The sequence below is a fragment of the Eucalyptus grandis genome, chromosome 11 (genome assembly GCF_016545825.1).
Source record: "Eucalyptus grandis isolate ANBG69807.140 chromosome 11, ASM1654582v1, whole genome shotgun sequence".
Taxonomy (NCBI): Eukaryota; Viridiplantae; Streptophyta; class Magnoliopsida; order Myrtales; family Myrtaceae; genus Eucalyptus; species Eucalyptus grandis.
In genome coordinates this window covers 19,023,746-19,042,698 of record NC_052622.1, presented here as the reverse complement: position 1 = coordinate 19,042,698, position 18,953 = coordinate 19,023,746, and the positions used below count along the sequence as shown (strand labels likewise).

Genomic DNA, 18,953 nt, shown 5'->3' with positions numbered 1-18,953 from the left:
ATGTTTCAGATTCTTCTGCTTCTAGGATCTCTTTCGCTTCATAAACAAGCATCACTAGCTGCTCCTCTGGGAAAGGGCAATTGCACCCTAACATGTGGTGGCGTCGCCATTCCCTTCCCCTTCGGGATTGGAACCGGGTGTTTCCAGGACGAGTGGTACGAGATCGTCTGCCAGGAAAGCAGCAATGGTACCGTCCCAATACTGAAAAAGCCCAACTTGAGGGTGCTCAACATTTCACTACCCGATTCCTATCGCAAAACAATCGGCATGGTCAACATCGTTCTTCCTATAATCTACTCGCCCAATATGAGCTGCGGGGGCAAAGGAAGCTTCACTTCTGTGAGCTTGAAAGGAAGCCAATTCGTTTTTTCCCAGTCGAGGAACGTCTTTGCAGCTGTTGGTTGCAACATATCTGCTCTGATAAGGGACACGAAGTCCGTTATCAAAGGATGCCAGTCCAGTTGCGAAGCAGACGACAACGTTGTTAGGATGACTTGTTCGGGCAGCGATGGATGCTGCCAAACCACAATTCCCTCGAATCTTCATGATTTCACCGTCACTTTCCAGGCTGAGGAAAAAACAGCAGAAGACAATGGATGCAATTACGCCTTCTTTGGAGATAGGTCGCAGTTTATACCTTCAGCTATGGACTTCAATGAGTTGAGGGCAAGCGGGCAATATGCAGCAGTGGTAGAATGGGGGATAGCTAATTCCTCAGGAACAGAGGTTTACGAACAAAACTTCATCTCTGGTAATTCCTATAACTGCAGCGCATTCAGTTTCGATTTAGCACATCGGACGGAGATGTCATTTTTGCATTGCTCTTCGCAACAATGGCTTCACTGGGAACCCCTATATTAAAGATGGATACAAAGGCCAAATAGGTTATATTTTATCACACCAATCATTGAAAACGTAGTGTCGAAACAATACAAATAAGAAGTAGCTCTTTGGAGGCTGAATTAGCTTTTCATGCAATCCTAAACACCCAATAAAGAGACAAAGCCCTACTAATTTTGATTGTCATCTTATGTTCAGATGTTGATGAAAGCCAAGATTCGACCAATCGGTGCCCTGACAGAAAGTGTGTGAACCAACCGGGTCACTATGGTTGGGCATGATAAAATTTCTGTTTCTTGATTTCTCTGTTTCTCTGTTCCCCGGAACAGGTTTGGAACAGAAATCCGTTTGGTAACGCAATTTGATTTCTCTATTTCTAAAACAGATTTCTATTCCAGAAATAGATTTGAAGAAGAAATCAGAAGCTAAAATTTTTAGTTTCTCAGTTTCTGAAATAGAAATTGAGAAATCAATTTCTGGTCAGAAATCAATTTCTGTTTCAGAAATTTTGTCATGCGCACCCATAGGGTAAGCAGAAAATCAAGTTTATCCTCGTGGGTAAGCAGATTTGTACATTACGTCATGAGTCATGAACAAGGACAAATGATCTTTTGTGCATCCAGATATTCCCGAATATCTCTTCCTATAAATGCAAGTTTAGTCTATAATTGATAAAATCCAAAATCCACAATTTAGAACAAGCATCTAGCATGATGCATTTACAGTGGATCGGGTGGTAGGTGTTTCCATAGAGCTCTTCGGAATCCAGTTTTTCTGTTTGACTTGGGCACATATTTTTTGTTACAATTGTAGCCTAATTAGTTCATACTATTCAACTTGATAGACTCATCGACACATACAATACGTCAAACTTAATACCAGGTCTTTTCCTTTTTACCCTTGATGCCCTCGGGGCATGAGCAGCATAATTTCGATCAACCAATACCTGTGTTTTATTTTCTGGCTGCTGCTCGACTGACGAGATGGGTGTTCTGTTATATGCTAAGTTTTTCATAAGGAAACTAATTTTGCACCAATCACATTAGCTTTCTATTTGATGAAATGGAGAAATATTCGGAAGGCATCTAGGGTAAATCTCTCCAGTATCAGATTAGCATTTCGGCTCTTCAAATAAAAGCAAATATGCTTGATGCTTGCTTTTAGTTATGCTCCTACCACTGTGATAAACCAGGTATTGGAGCAGGCCTAGGGGCACTAACCTTGCTTCAATTGTTATGGCTGTCGCCCAAGCTCATGAAGTTTAGGAAAGAAATCAAACTCAAAGAGAGGAACTTCAAACAGAATGGGGGTCTCTTGTTGCAGCAACAACTGTGTTTGTCCAAGAGCAATGTTGACAAGGGCAAATTGTTCAGTTCAAGGGATTTGGAGAAGGCCACCGACAATTTCAACAAGAACAGAATACTGGGCCATGGTGGGCAAGGAACCGTCTACAAGGGGATGCTTGCAGATGGAGGAATTGTCGCCATTAAGAAGTTGGAGGTGATCAATATGGAAAAAGTCGAACAGTTCATCAACGAGATTGCCATTCTCTTGCAGATCGACCACAGGAACATTATTAAGCTATTGGGGTGCTGCTTGGAAACAGAGTCACCACTTTTGGTGTATGAATTCATATCGAATGGAACTCTTTTCCGGTATTTACATGACAATATGGTAACGTGGGATATGCGCCTTCAAATTGCTACTGAAGTGGCAAGAGCCATGTCATGTCTACATTCTTCAGCATCAATCTTGACCTATCATTGGGGCATCAAATCTACTAATATTCTCTTGGATGACAAGTACTGCGCAAAAGTGGCTGCCTTTGCAACTTCCAAGTCGGTTTTGGTCAACAAAACTGATGCGACTAGAAGAGTCCAAGGGACGTTTGGATACTTGGATCCTGAGTATCTTCAATCAGATCAGTTCACAGATAAGAGCGATATGTACAGCTTTGGTTTGATCCTTGTCGAACTCTTGACGGGACAAGAGCCAATGGCATTTCTTGGACATGACAAGGAGATAAACCTTGCAAGCTATTTTCTCCTCTTGATGAACGAGAACCGCCTAATCGACACGGTGGACACTCGAGTTTTGAAGCAAGGTGAGAAAGAAGGGATTGTCGCCTTTGCTAACCTTGCGAGAAGGTGCTTGAAGTCACATGGGAAGATGCAACCTACAATGAAAGAAGTGGCAATTGAACTGGATAGAATTAGAATGCTGGAAAACCCTGCCACCAAGCATGGACGTACCCAAGAGAAGAGTAAGAAGCACGCATTTGAAGTCTGAGGTGTCCACACCATCGAACTTGCAACCGCTCATATGTAGTGAACCATCGTAAATTAGTTCTATCTATATTATTTTCGATATATTATTTCTTCAAAAAGAACATCAGGATTTTGTTGTGGGTAAACGTCAAAGGACTGAAAGGTATAAATTCGTATGTTGCGCTCTTTCTTGATGGAACTATTTCAGAATCACCATCTAACATGATAACAGTTAAGCGGACGTTGTCACAATGTCTAATCGCCTCACTACTTTCTTTATTTCGTTTAAAAGGAAGAAGGATGTTGCCACTTCCTTATTCCTCTAACTCGATTACCACTTCTTTTCGCGAGTTTAGCAACAGACATAGTCTCTTCCTTCTCACCTTGCTTTAGAACTTGAGCATCGACAGATTCGGATTGTTTCACTCGATAAAATCCCCGGAAATGGCATTGTATATGCTGGGCGTTCTACTAGTCCCAAAGTCATCCATTGGTTTCCACCAATACCATTGTGGTCTTTCCACGTTTGTTTACGTGCAAATTGGTCTTCATTGATGACTCGACTCCTATTTCTGTATGCAAACATTGCTTTATGTATCACGATGATCTCCCTCGAAGAAAACAGGAGTCCATTAGAAAAACCTGCTACTATCCTAATCACACAAAATGTTTACTTCCCAATCATGTGCAGGTGCATGACCAAAGTTTCCATGAGAGGGGTGCTAGGAAGAGAGATAATTATGTGACAATTTTATCATCTTAATGCGGATGTACTCCAGTGAATTTCCAACCCTTTCCATCGCATCCTTATCAGCAGATTTTAGAAGCGAAGAAGATCTCACTGTCCAAGCAATTACGTTGATACAGCAGTTATGTTGATTCTTGTATCAACGGAAGACTTCCTTACCTATTAAAAATTCATTTTTGACCATGATCAAGGTAGAGATTTCAGCATATTCAACCAAAAAAAAAAAAATTACATTTTGCTTATAGAGCTTGAGTATACGATCATCTATGTCATGTGATATGTCCTCCTATCAAAGTACTCATACAACAAGAATGAGTGTTGTGGATGCAAACAAAAGCTCTCTAGTTTCACAATATTGCGGTGTCGAATTTCCGTCAATGCCAATCCCGTTGTGTATGAGAAGAAGGAACGCCGGGTTCGGAGCACGCCGTCGTGTGTCGATGAATACGCTGTCGAACCCATCGATCAGCTAGAGATTTTCGATACCCTTTTCTTCGTTATTGCTTCTTGTTTGATTCGATTACTACTCCATCTATTTTGTATATGCGATTTTGTGGTGATAATTGAGAATTCAAGCTAGGAATAGACCAATACCAGTATAAAGACCATCAATAAGAAACGATCAGTCCTTAATTATCTTTTCTCCTAAACCACAACTGAGCACTTTATGCTATTGGTGCGGAAATCTTCCAAAACGACCAAAGAAGGCTCTTGGAAAAAGAGAAGACACAGACAACGACTTCCAAAACTAAACTTTTATTTTATTTTTATTTGAATTTCTTATGCTAAAATTCATATATTATTTATATTGAAATATAATTTTAATTTTGTTAATTTAGTAAGTTTGTTATTTGAGAAAAATAACTTTTCTACCATGAATATTAAAAATCTTATCCACTTTTATCTCATATTCTCTATGAGATAATTTATCTAACTTATATTCCTCTTATATCTGACTTTATTTTGTATTTAGTAGGCATTAAATGCAAGATAGGATAATATCCTATCTTGAATTTATTTTAACTACCAAACGCAGCCTAAAAGCTCTTTGCTCATTAATGGGAAAAAGTCAACAAAATCCACCTCTTAATTATTACTTCATGAGTATAAATTTAATCTCAACAAGTTTCAAAATGAAAAATCATCATGTCATCTAAGGTAAATTTTGGGCGTTTCTTTAGCATGATAGTAATGCATAGGGATTTGTGCGTTGATCTTATGTCTCTCGAGAGTAATAAAAACTTCAGTAGAGTGGAATTGGGGCTCAGATTACGTTTCTATTAATCATGTGTAAAGAGAAAATAGAAGCTTTGATAATTATATCTGTGTTAAAAAAAAAAAAAAAAAAACTTCATTGGTTGTCTATGTCGGGGCTTTCTAAAAGGAGGATAGGAAGAATAGAAAATATATTCAAATTTTTGTCATGGTACCATAATGTGGAAGTACTAATAGATCTTACAATTAAATCAATGCGAAATCATCAGAGAAATAAACAAAAAACAATAAGGAACACCAAAACAATACCTATCCCACGAAGAAACTAGCAGCAAATAATCCACTAATAATCATACAATCATAGAGTTACAATTACTAACACGCTTGAGTATTTTCTATAATTGTATTACACCCAAAACTAGTGTGCTTAGTCTCACATAGAATTATCTCATATCTCCATAGAGAAAATGCCTTGTTGCGACCTACCCCTTAGGGTAAAAAATATATTTATGGGTATTGCCTAAAGGACAGGCCTATGATTCATGATTTAAACGCGGACTTGCTCAAGCCCATATCTCATGCGACGTCCGGTGTTCATATTGAAGATATGAAAATTTTCTAAAGACGGAGTCGCCACTAGCCTATTGGGGACGATCAAAAACTAAATGAGGTATGGGAGTGTACCTCATTTCATACACAATTAGAGAATCTAAGATCGAGGATTTGATTATACTAAATAATCAATTAGTGCCGTTTCGGTATCTAATCTTATTCATTTTAACTATTAGGCATTTTGAATTGATTTTATGTCTATTTACTAAGATGGAAGGTGATCATGCAGATACATACTGATTAACATAAAAATCAGCAATCAAGGAAAGCATTAAGTATATTTCATGAGATAGCAAAGACTTAACACTAAGAAAAATATAAATTATAATCCTAACTAGATTAAAGGGAAGTCAAAATCAACGTATCAATATTACACAATCAAATGCATTTGTTTCTAAGGACACTTAAAACCCTATGGTAGAGTGGGTTTAGTCAATCTTGAGTATAATTCTAAATTAAAAAACTTCCATTTTTAAGAGAAAATAACCTAGAAGATTAATTTTAACCTTTTCTAGGATTTTTTTTAATTTTAATTTTTAGAATTTTTACAAATTTTTTTGGAAAAATTGAATTTTCAAATTTTCCAAAAAATTGTGGATTTTTTTTAATCTTTTTGATTTTTTGATTTTTTTACTTATTTTCTAATTAGTACTGAAATTTTTAAAAATTTTCGGAATTTCCGAATTCTCTAAAAATTTTTAATTTTTCTTTATTTTTTAAATATTTTTGAATTTTTAAAAATTTGAATTTTTAATATTTTCTGAAATTTTTTGAATTTTTAATGTTGTATGAAAGTTTTTGAATTTTTTAATGTTGTATGAAAGTTTTTGAATTTTTTTTCATTTTTTTTAAATTTTTGAAATTTGAAATCTTTTAATATATTTTTAACATTTAATATTATTATATTTGGGAAAATGGGTTCGGAGTGTAAACCCGACCTGGCCCTTTGACTCAATCGGACGACCAGACTCGACCCAATTAAAAAATATTTCTAAAAACTTTTTTATATTATTATTATTATTTTTTTAATTAATTTTCTGTTCTTTTCTTTTTATTTTTCTCTTCCCCTTTGGTCTTCTTCTCCACATGCTTCCTTCTTCATGCGTCTTCTTCTTCCCCGACGCTTCTTCCTCATGCTGCACCATCTTCATCGAACCAAAACCAACACCACGGCGAGCCATCTGTTGCGATAAAGCGAGCGATCGAACAATAATATAGACAGAAGAAAAAAATAAATCAGATGCCGGATTTACGTGATTCAGTCATAAAGACTTACGTCCATGGGGAGAGCAGCAGCGAATTTCACTATAGACCAAGCAATACGAGGAGATTACACACTCAAGGCACTCAAATACTCTCTCGGTGTTTCCCAAGCCCCAATTACACCCAACAACGCATGCAGTGTTTAGTCTCGAAATTCCTCAAGAAATAATCTCTCAATCTCACGAAGGAATTACACGCAAATCTTACCACAAGATTTAATTGGCTACAAACACTAATCTTTCTTGAATGTAATTCACGGACAAAAACGACAAAGAAAATCCCTCCCAAGCACTTGACGACGAGGCGGCGCTTCAAGACCAATTCTTCACGATCAACCTTTTTATTCCATCAACGGCCACAAGTCTATATATATAAGTCAAACCCTTATTCTTTTGCCAACTTCTCATAGGATTTTGTTTCCTATCTTAAACGACTTTATCCAAAACATATCTCTGTATGTTTTAAACAAAATCCAAGTCTAAGTGAAAGTTTGGCTTGGGAAACACTGAGAGAGTGTTTGAGTGACTTGAGTGTGTAATCTCCTTGTATTGCTTGGTCTATAGTGAAATTCGCTGCTACTCTTCCCGTGGACGTAGGTCTTTATGACCGAACTACGTAAATCCAGTGTCTAATTTGTTTTCTTCTTCTGTCTATATTATTGTTCAATCGCTCGCTTTATCGCAACAATTGGTATCATAAGTTGAAGCGAATCGATGGCGACAGAAGAAGTAAAAGTGCGAATCGATAGATTTGATAGGAAGGATTTTAGTTTCTGAAAAATGCAGATTGAAGATTATCTTTATCAGATGAAATTGCACTTGCTCTTATATGGGGAGAAACCAGAGACGATGAAGCAAGCTGATTGGGATTTGCTGGATAGACGAGCTATGGGTGTTATTCGGCTGACGTTGGCTCGTAACGTCGCGTTTAACATCCTGAAGGAGAAGACCACTGTTGATTTGATGCAAGCCCTGTCGGATATATATGAGAAGCCCTCTGCGATCAATGAGGTTTATTTGATGCGACGTTTGTTTAATTTGAAGATGAGCGAAGGTGCGTCAGTTACAGATCATATCAATGAATTCAATGTGATTGTTAGTCAATTGAGTTCAGTTGAGATTAACTTTGAAGATGAGGTACGTGCTTTGATTATATTATTCTCATTGCCTGATAGTTGGAATTGTACTGTTATTGCTGTTAATAATTCCTCTGGGTCAACAAGTTTGACGTTTGATGGGGTTCGAGATTTGATTTTGAGCGAGGATATTCATAGAAGAGAATTTGGCGAATCTGTATATACTGCTTTAGTAGGTGAAAATAGAGGAAGATCTATAACACGTGTGGGTAAGAGTAGTACTAATATAAACAGACGTAGTCAATCTAGGACTGCTGATGTTGTCTATTGGAGCTGTGGTAAGAGGGGGCATCTTAGAAGGTATTACCTTAAGCTGAAGAATGAGAAGGGTAAGGGAATTATAATTGATTCTGCAGATAATGTTGTAGCTGAAGCAGATAATGCCGGTTATGTCTTATCTGTCTCTAATGATTTATCGTTTGATGGATGGATTATGGATTCTGGTTATTCTTTTCATGTCACACCAAATAGAAACTGGTTTATCACTTATCAGTGCATGAGTAGTGGTAAAGTCCAGTTAGGGAACAACGCTGAATGCGATGTTGTGGGTGTTGGTGATGTTAAAATCAAAATGCATGATGGCATTGTGAGGACATTGACTGGAGTAAGACACATTCTAGAATTGAAAAAGAACTTAATTTCCTTGGTTGTTCGAGGTGCCCTAGTGATAATGAAAGGAATCAAGCATGGAGGCCTATATAAACTTCAAGGTGGGACAGTGACGGGTTTCGACCCAGAGACGTTAGATGCATTTGTTCGAGAGTCTATTGACTACTCGAGGAAGACCTTAGTGTTTGTGCTAATGCACAAGTTTGATGCCGGTGTCAGGATCATGCGGTTGAGAGCTTTGATCGAGACAGAGATTGGTAAGTCGATCAAGCATGTGCTGACTGACAAGAGCATGGAGTTTTGCTCGAAGCTGGCAAATAAATTCTGCATGAAAGAGGGCATAGTGAAACACCGCACTAGTGCCAGTAAACCACAACAATTTGCAGAATTGATGACCAGAACATTACTAGAGACAGTCCGTAAAATGATCTCTAGTGCTGGTGTTGCTAGGAGAATCCTAGTTGATGTGCTTAGTACGATAAGCTACATGGTGAATAGATCCCTATCAACTGCTATTGAATGGCGGACTCCTGAAGAAGTGTGGTCAGGTAATGTTGCTGGTTATTCTATTATTAGAATGTTTGGTTACCCATGTTATTTTCAAGTGAGTGATGGTAAGCTCGATTGGAGGGCAAGGTGCATGTGGAGTTGGTATTCTGATGAGGTCCTCGGTTATGGTGAAGTTCAAGCGAGGCTTGGACTTGGATAATATCTGTGGCGGTTGAGCCCATTGGGGGCTATGGGAAAGTAGCGGCAGAGTTTGAATTTTTGTGAAGCAATTGCAACTTGGCTCAAACGTCGAGCCAATGTGGAGATTGTTAAAATATGTCTCGAGTTTGAGCCCAATGTGAAATTACGAATATTCCGAATTGGATATGTTGCGAACGTTCGAAATCGAGTAAAGAAGATCCGAAGATCAACTTCCTAAAGTTTGAATTTGCGTTGGAGAGTTTGGCCGCTAAAATAGGAAAGTCCAACTTTCAGTTAGACTTGGATTTTGTTTAAAACATATAGAGATGTGTTTTGAATAAAGTCGTTTAAGATAGGAAACACAATCCTATGAGAAGTTGGCAAAAGAATAAGGGCGTCTGGGGGTTGCCAAGCCACCATCCGGCATTGGTCGTTTGGTCCAACCGATGCCGACCACCGTCGGCGATCTATTCCGACAACCATTAACCCATTTTCCAGCGCGTTGAAAAACCTCGTCGACTCGAATACAAACGAATATTTCGCGCAAAGCATATGAAAACACTATATATACGAGTAAAGCAAGCAGGATTCAGCAGGCATGGGGTAAAAATGAGTTGTTCTTGCATTAAAACATGAACTGCTCTTCGATTTTCTTAAAGGCATTTCATCAAACATTTAAGACACATTGATAGAGGGGTAAACATAGACTCGTTCGGGGCTTGGGTTTGGGCCAAGATCAACATGCGATACGCAAGAACTATTCCAAATAAGCTTTAGGACAAGTTTATCAACATTTAACTAGAATATGAACAAAAATAACAAGTCTCGGCCATAACACCGAACACACAAACATTTGTATAAAGCCATTACTACAAGCATGTCACATACGCTATCCGAGGAACGAACAAGGGTACTACGGAATTTCGGGCGAGGATCGGGACCGAAGCTTGTGCAAATTGGTCGACCACGAGCTCCGACCCAATGCCTAGCAAAAAACAGGACTAACGTGCTCGAGAATGACCTACCCAGTTTGGGGGTCGGGGGTCGGGGGCGAAGGGACCGCTGTGGCGGATGGCGGCTGACAAACGGACTCTGGCAATGGTCAACCACCTCCTAGAGCTCCCTCACTCTTTGGTTCTCTCCCTCTCACTCGCTCAAAACTCTCCCGAGCTCCCGGACCTCTCCCTCGCTCTCTCTCTTGCAAAAGACCGTCTCTCTCTCTCTCTCTCTCTCTCTCTCTCTCTCTCTCTCTCTCTCTCTCTCTCTCTCTCGGCCTCTCTCCCTTTAACAGATAGCAACCGGCAAGCCTGGCTCTGCCACTGCCGACTCGCTGGCCGGCCTGACCCCACCCTACAAATCACGTCGCCATTTGCAACTCGCGATCCTCTACCTCTCTAGTTTGTACATTTCTTTCTTGCAAAAGCAAGAGCAGCGTGAGGGCGAGGGAGAGAGGAAAAGGAGAAGGGGCCAGGCTTGGAAAAAGAAAATGAGGCTGGGTTTGGGCTCAGGCGAAAAAGGATACAAAGAGAGGAGAACGGGAACGGACTAGGCCTAGCCCGATTTGCTTTTTGTCGTCTTTTTTTTCCCCCATTTTTTTAAAATTTTAATGATTAGTGATAGTAATGTAAATGCTCCTAATGTCTACATGCAATGCATTTTGATGAAAACATACACAATGCATTTTAATGAAAATTGTTTATTTTACTTTACTTTACTTTACTTTTTTTTTAAAGACTAATCCTTGATTGTTTATGTAGTTAACTCCTAAATAAAAGGGGACAATTTAGGTGCCAACATGCCTTTATTAGTAGGGGTATGAATGGATTGCCCGAACTAGGAGCCGCTCGAACATGCTAGTTTGGTCGGTTCCCAAGAGTGTTGGTTTGGTTCTCGTTCCTAAAAGTTGAACCAATGTCCGGCGGTTTGATACCTAGCTCCATGGGGAAATGTTCATAAAATTCTAAACACAAATAAATGTGTTGAACAAATAATATAATTATGAGAAAATAATATCGTCCCACAGAGATTGATGAATAACAAACCGATTAAATATTAAAAATAGATTAATTTTAAAATTTATTTAACAGATCAAAATAGAATTAAAAATAAATTAAAACTGAAAATCTTAAAAGAAAAATTTGGAAACTAAATGCAATAAATCAATTAGATAAATATGTTAGAATATTCGATTTTATCATAACCACTAGATATTAATTTCATATTATTACGCGTATAAGAACAATATCAAATATGTGAAAGTAGAATTTCCTAATCTATTTACTATCATATCTCTAAGTATAACAAATTTATTCAGTTTATTAATCAATTATATTTCTATGTGAATTTAAATAAAGATAAGTGCATTTAAATTAATGAATATTTCCCACTTACAATGAGCCTTTTGGATCATTTTATTATCGAAAGCAACACGGATAATATGGTATATCTTTACCCACATATAATTCATGGTTATATTTTATAAAGAGCTATTGCATATTATCACTTCTCAATCTCAAACATGCACATAAATCATTCCAGTGGTGGCTAGTTAGTTAAAAGCATTAAGCACAATAATATATAACTTACATGAATGAAATCACTTGCACACATAGAAATCATGAAATTTATATTATCATGGCTAGGCTATATTGTAGCCCTAACAAAAAAAAAATAAAATAAAACATAGTAGAAAAAGAAACGAAAATATAAATTAAACCAAACATTTTAAATCAAAGAGCAAAAATTTTATCACTACTTTATCTTCTCTTCAAAAATACTTGAAAAATTCCTAGAACAATAAAGAATGATATGGAAATAAAAACCTCATTTTCCCCCGAATTCTTAATGTTATCAATAGGATTCATTCAAGAATGCTAACACAAGGTAATTGCTTATTATTATTATTATTATTATTATTATTATTATTATTATTATTATTATTATTATTATTATTATTATTATTATTATTATTATTATTATTATTATTATTATTATTATTATTATTATTATTATTATTATTATTATTATTATTATTATTATTATTATTATTATTATTATTATTATTATTATTATTATTATTATTATTATTATTATTATTATTATTATTATTATTATTATTATTATTATTATTATTATTATTATTATTATTATTATTATTATTTACATAAAATTAGGAGTAAATCACAAAATCCTTGATTTGGTATCCATCATCCAACGTTTTTGATTTGAATTCCTAAATTACAAAATTTTCATTTTCTTCTTTTTGCCTTTTTCCTTATTTTCTCCATCTCATTATTATGCATAAATAAGGAAGATTTGGGTAAATGGAAAGAAATCCAAATATTTACTAACAAGTATTGTATTATAAAGTACTATATTTGTTAAAGTAAAGTCTTTGTGCTAAAATAATCTTTTCCAATTTCTCGATCCTATAGAAAACCTTTTTGAGATACTTGAAATATCATTTTTCAAAAGTGTATTTTCTTTTGAAAGAGAGTTTGCATTTTCTTTCAAAGTAATAAAATTTTTATCTAGATTTTCGAACTTTTCTTTCCAAATATTCTCCGTTGTTTCAAAGTGTAGAATTTTCCCTTTTAGCTTAGAAATTCTCTTAAGAGAGGTTTTGAGACTAAGACACAGTTCATCAATATATTTAGAGACTTTAGTAGGAATTTTTAAATTACTTACCTCGATTTCACATTTGTTTGAGTCTCGAGTCTCAGTATCGACTCCAGTCGAATCGATTCCGATTTTGCCATTAAACAAATATTAACATAATCATCATCACTCTCTTTGCATTCGGTATCACTCAAAGTTTCTGCTTTGAGTGCTTTTCTGTATTTCTCAGCTTTTCCTTTCTTTTTCTTCAGCAAGGGGCGGTTGGGTCTGATGTGTCCCTTTTTCTTGCATTCAAAGCAAATCACATCTTTATTGGATTCATCATCCTCAGCTGATTTATTTTGAAACTTTTGAGAGCTTTGTTTCTTCCAATTGAATCTTCTTTCTTTTTTGTTCAGTTTCTGAACTTTCTTATCATAAGAGCAAGTTCTTCATCGTCCATATCGTCTTCAAAATCTATAACATCAGAATCATCATTAGATTTTAAAGCAATAGATTTTTTTACCTTTGGGATCTTCATCTTCATTGATTTGCTCCACTTCATAAGACTGAAGAGTGCCAACCAATTCGTCAACGGAGAGTGGCATGATCCTTTGTGTCTCATTTATTGATGTCTTTACGTGATTCCAATCTTTGGAAAGTCCACACAATAATTTGTTAACCTTCATGGAACCTGAGATTGGTTGACCTTGATACTCAAGACCATTTACGATTTCTATAAAACGACTAAACATGTTAGTGATAGATTCTCCTAGCTTCATTTTGAATGCTTCATATTGATCGAGCAGAATGTTGATTCTAGTTTCTTTCACTCAATTAGTCTCTTCATACGTAATGTGCAGCCTACCCCAGACTTCTTTAGCTGTTTCACAAGAAGATATTCTGTTATATTCAGTTGGAGATAATGCACAATATAAGGAGTAAATTACTTTTGCATCAAGAGCTTGTCTCTTGGTTATATCTTCTTGAGTCATCTCGCTAGCCTCTACAACTTCTTTTCCCCTTTCTGAGACTGTTGTAACTTTAGGAATGATTCCTTTGTCTACCACATCCCATTCCAGAGGATCTTTCGATATTAGGAAAGCTTTCATCTTGTTTTTCCATATGCTGTATTCATTTCCATCAAAATAAGGCGGTCTGGTGTTGCTTTGCCCTTCAACCAAACCTGGAGTCAACATACTAGCCATGGATCTTTAACTCTGAAGTAAAAACACTTCAATTTAAATGAGTACACAAGCTTTGATACCAATTAATAGTGCTAGTAGTACGAGCACTTAGAGGGGGGTGAATAGGTGCACAAACAATTTTGCAAAATATAGTATAAAACTTTACTTTTAACCTAAGTCTAGTTGATAATAGACTTTGTAGAGAAAATTAGACTCTAACAATTAAATAGAGTTGCGAGCAAAATAAAAGAGTTTAAGGAAAAGAATAAGAACACAAAGTTTATAGTGGTTCGGCTTAATCCAAGCCTACGTCTACTCTCCCTCACTGACAGCCCACCGGCTGGATTTCACTATGAATCAAAAGAGTCGTTACAGTATCACGTCCTTGATTCCACAGTGTAGAGACTCTATTACACTTCCTCAAGGCCTCACAAATGTCTAAACTCTCTTTTGAGTACAAATTTTCGCTTAACAAATGAATCAACAAAGAACAAGGAGCTTCAGACTTTGGAATTTATCTATCGCACACACACTCGAATAACTAGAGCGTCTTCCTTATATACTCCTCCATACCTTCATATCTGTTGGCACATTCCAAAGGAGTTCTTCCAATCTACCCATTGGACAGAATCAATTAGGGAGATCTCGAGTTACTTAAGGAATGTGAGGATAGCCCACCAATCCTGCTCGCCCATACAACTAGGATCTATGTTTCCATAAGTAAAACCTTCCAAGTATACTTCGCCAATCAACGGATCCAATTCACTCATATTGATTTCAAAACGAATAATAGATCTTGAGATGCTATCTCCAGCCGTGAGAACTTCTTTAGCTACTCGAATCAAATCCTTAAAGAAATACTTGATTTTGAATAAGTCTTCTTCGTCGGTCTAGAAACTGTCAATGAGGGCAAACTTTAAATCTTGAGTTTGGCAGTGTGGCGATCTTCAGACTTTGATGGAAGAGTCTGCAAATCTTTAGACTAGATTGATGGAAACGTTTTGTCGGCTTCAAAACAAATAAGGAAGTTTTCTCCAACAGATTATTTTTACACGACATCTAGTGAATTTTATTGCATTTGCTAAAAAGCTTTCTTTAGTTCAACCTCATTTCGTAATCTAAGTTTGGCCCATTTATAGTTGATGGCTTCCTATGATGGGATGAAATTGCTACTTGGCCAATGGAAAGAATATTAATTGCTCAATGTGAGATTTATAATTTTCCTGCTTCCAAATTACTCTATTGCTAAATTTCTGTACTGCAGGCCTTGGAGCGGGCGTTGGAGGATTAGTGCAACTGTTGCTTCTCTCTCAGTGGTTATACAAAGTCGTCAAGAAAAGAAGAGAAATTAAGCAAAAAGAGAAGTACTTTAAAACACAGTTGGGTCTCTTGTTGCAACGACATCTATCTTCATCACCTGAAGGCAATGTTGCGAAAAGCAAATGATTCTGTTTCAAGGATTTAGAGAAGGCCACTGATTGTTTCAACAATAATAGGATACTTGGTCAAGGTGGACAAGGTGTTGTTTACAAGGGAATGCTAACTTGTGGAAAAATAGTTGCGGTTAAGAAATCGAAATTGATAGATAAGGAAAAGGTTGAAGAGTTTATCAATGAGGTCATCATTCTCTCACAAATCAATCACAGGAATGTGGTTAAGCTAATGGGGTGCTGCTTGGAAATAGATATCCCGCTTTTAGTATACGAGTTCATACCAAACGGGACTCTTTACAAGTATCTGCATGACCCGAATGAAGATCTTCTTGCATCATGGGACACACGCCTTCGAATTGCAACTGAAATCGCTAGAGCCTTATTCTACTTGCATTCAGCAGCTTCTATACCCATTTATCATCGCGACATCAAGTCCACTAATATCCTCTTGGATGAAAAACATCATGCTAAAGTCACCGATTTCGGTACTTCCAAGTCTGTATCCCTCGACCAAACTCATGTAACCACATTGGTGCGAGGGACTTTTGGATACTTGGATCCGGAGTACTTCAGAACAGGCCATTTCATAGACAAAAGTGATGTGTACAGCTTTGGAGTGGTCCTTGTCGAACTCTTAACAGGGCAAACACCAATGTCTTTGTTTAGGGAAGAAGAAGAAGAAAGGAGCCTTGTGGCCCATTTTGTAATTTCGATTGAGCAGAATTGTTTGTTTGATATTGCTGATGCTAGGGTTATGGAGGAAGGCAAAAAAGAAGAGATTGTAGCTGTTGCTAACCTCGCAAGAAGGTGCTTGAGCTCGATTGGGAGGAACCGGCCGACAATGAGAGAAGTGGCAATGGCGTTGGAGGGAGTAAGGAGGCTCACAAGCTCTTCGAGTTTCCAGCAAATTGAAGAAACGATTGAGGCCGCTAAATCTCGTGACTCTAGTTTCAAGTTCGGCAAGTCTTTCGTGGACATAGGTGTAACAACATTTTCAGATGTGCAGCCATTCGCCCATTGTGAATCATGGTGAAGGCAGCAATTTTTGGCATCATCTCCGCAACAGACATGCAGAGGCCAACGACTCGAATACGTAAGCTGCACCAAAATTGATCTGTCCCCATCCATCTTTAGCCTTAATAAATAGGGGAAACTTGCCCTTGGACTAGTCAATTACATCCGCTTTGTTTAGTCGTTTCCTTGTCGCAGTTGTGGGGATCAAAAGAGTGCTTGTTTTAGTTGTTTCCTTTTCAAATTTTCTCTGGCTCAGTGTCGGCGTTTGACTTAAGTATTATAATGCTGTTCATATGCCAATTAGAAAGAGCTTTGAAATCATCCTGCAAAAGTGGCTTATTGCTTCTAGGGGATCCGCGAATAGTCGTCTTTAATCCAGTTATTGTGATACGTTGCTAACAAGCATTTTGCACCGTGTTGACTGTTGACAAAAGCTGGAATGCAATTTCACTTTCAGATAAACACGCAAAACTCTATTCCATCAGCGAAAAAACTTGAAAAAAAAAAGAATAAGCATTTATTGGTTAAATTTCATAGTTGTCGTTAACTTCCCAGTCTTTTAGTGTAAAAATATGACGAGCTTGTAAGGTAAATCTCCAAAGTTCACATAAATCTCCTAAGTTCACAAATATCTTAAGTTCATGTATCTGTTAACTTCATGAATTTTTTCAGTTCATGAATATCTTTAATTCATGTTAAGTTCATGTATTTTTTGATGTCATGTATCTTTTCAGCTTATGTATGTTTAGTTTGTGTCCATTCAAACTCTATAAATGATTTAGGATTATTCTTCATTCCAAAAACAAAAAGAATATGGAGTATAGAGTATAGGTATAGAGAATAGACTTGCGTCAGATTACTAATATTAAAACTGTCTAGTGATGACTCTAATGATCAAACCGAGAGAACCAAAACCAACGTTTAGAGAAGGGAAAAAGAAGAGGAAAACTACTTATCGAGGAGGTCTATTATGCTTGCTGGCCATGATTATGTAATGTTGCTGATTTTTCACCGACAGATTGACCTCAAGATCAGAATGCACGCGCTAACCGTTGGAGAGAAATTTCTCGAGCAGGACAATTGCTTATCAAAACCTGTTTGGATTTGGCAGAGGGAGTTAGCTTTGTGGGAGTTTGGGAGTGAGGGTGTCTATGGTCGGGGTGGAACACCCGTGATGCTTGGGGGTACAACATTAACATCGTGAAACTACTGTACAATCCTAGATTCAAAGACAAACTGAGAAGGAAATACATGTGAACGCATATAAATCAATAAAGGGCATTTTTGATAAATTAACTATAAAAGGTTTTTATTTTAATTAAAGGTGGTAGCACCACCCTTTTTGTAAACTAATCTAAATAAACATAGTATTTTTTCCTTTTTGAATTCATTTCATAGTATTTTTTTTTTCCTTTCTGAATTCATTTCTCCGACATATTACTTACGAGTAGGCCCGCACCTTGATACTAATACAGATCTTGTCCGGTTGGGAGAATAACTTACATTAGTTTTTGAGTCTCTCCAGCTCCCTTAAGATAAGTTTCTGTACTTTTTGGAATTACAATCCATTTGTTCCCCAAAATATTTTTAAACAATTATTTTGTGGATATATATATATATATATATATACCTATCAATTTCTATATATTGTTCCCATAATCTCTTTCCATTCATTATTTTTTTAAATATTTCATAATAAGGGAATTGTGGAGGATAATCAATATATTAATTTTTTGCATACACGCAACAAAGACGCACTTTTTCTAGTAGTACTAGAAAGTAAACTTATTACAAAGATTATGCATTAGTACACTCAAAAGCACCGGCTCAAAGAAACAAGTAAAGGAACAGAAAGAACCTTTTTTTTTTTATGAAAAGGAAAATAATTTTTATCACCAAGAAAGCCTTGAAGAATAATACTTTTGATCATTTCATTTGATGATATAAATTATTTTCTCTATTTTTGATGATATAAACACTAAACATAAGGTATTAGTACTCAGAGATATTGCATTCAAGACAATAGTGAACTGACATTTTTCTCTAGGACATGTTTTTCGTTGTTTGCTACTGCAATACTTCACAACACATATTCTTTGTCCATTACCAAAACCATAACTTATTAGTTTCCACACAGCACCGGCAATTACACACCAAAACTCTCAAAATCTAAATTAGACTCATCATACTTTTTGGCTTTGAATGGCCAAAGTTTGCAAAAGATTTTGAACTTCAGCATTTTGCTTTTTTAAACATGTATGTTAACAAACCCCTACTACCATAGGAATGGTAATTGTTGCCACCCAACATTTTTAAATATCCATCTATTTTACAAAATAATAT

The 18,953-nt window shown here is 36.5% G+C and overlaps 1 protein-coding gene and 1 pseudogene across 1 annotated transcript; both read left to right on the top strand.

Moving 5' to 3' along the window:
- LOC120289797 (wall-associated receptor kinase-like 1) lies at positions 1–3,129 on the top strand. Its single transcript, XM_039305149.1, has 2 exons — positions 1–751; positions 2,033–3,129. Exons 1-2 carry the CDS (start codon positions 1–3, stop codon positions 3,127–3,129), a joined length of 1,848 nt encoding a protein of 615 aa, XP_039161083.1.
- A 5,621-nt stretch (positions 3,130–8,750) lies between these two features.
- Positions 8,751–16,926, top strand: LOC120289796 (annotated as a pseudogene).
- The last annotated feature ends 2,027 nt before the right edge of the window (positions 16,927–18,953 follow it).

Bases quoted from the DNA above. Each gene is read 5' to 3' on its own strand.
- LOC120289797 (XM_039305149.1), top strand. From the start codon at position 1: ATGTTTCAGATTCTTCTGCTTCTAGGATCTCTTTCGCTTCATAAACAA. The intron at 752-2,032 runs GTAATTCCTATA...GTGATAAACCAG, and splicing joins CGAACAAAACTTCATCTCTG to GTATTGGAGCAGGCCTAGGG.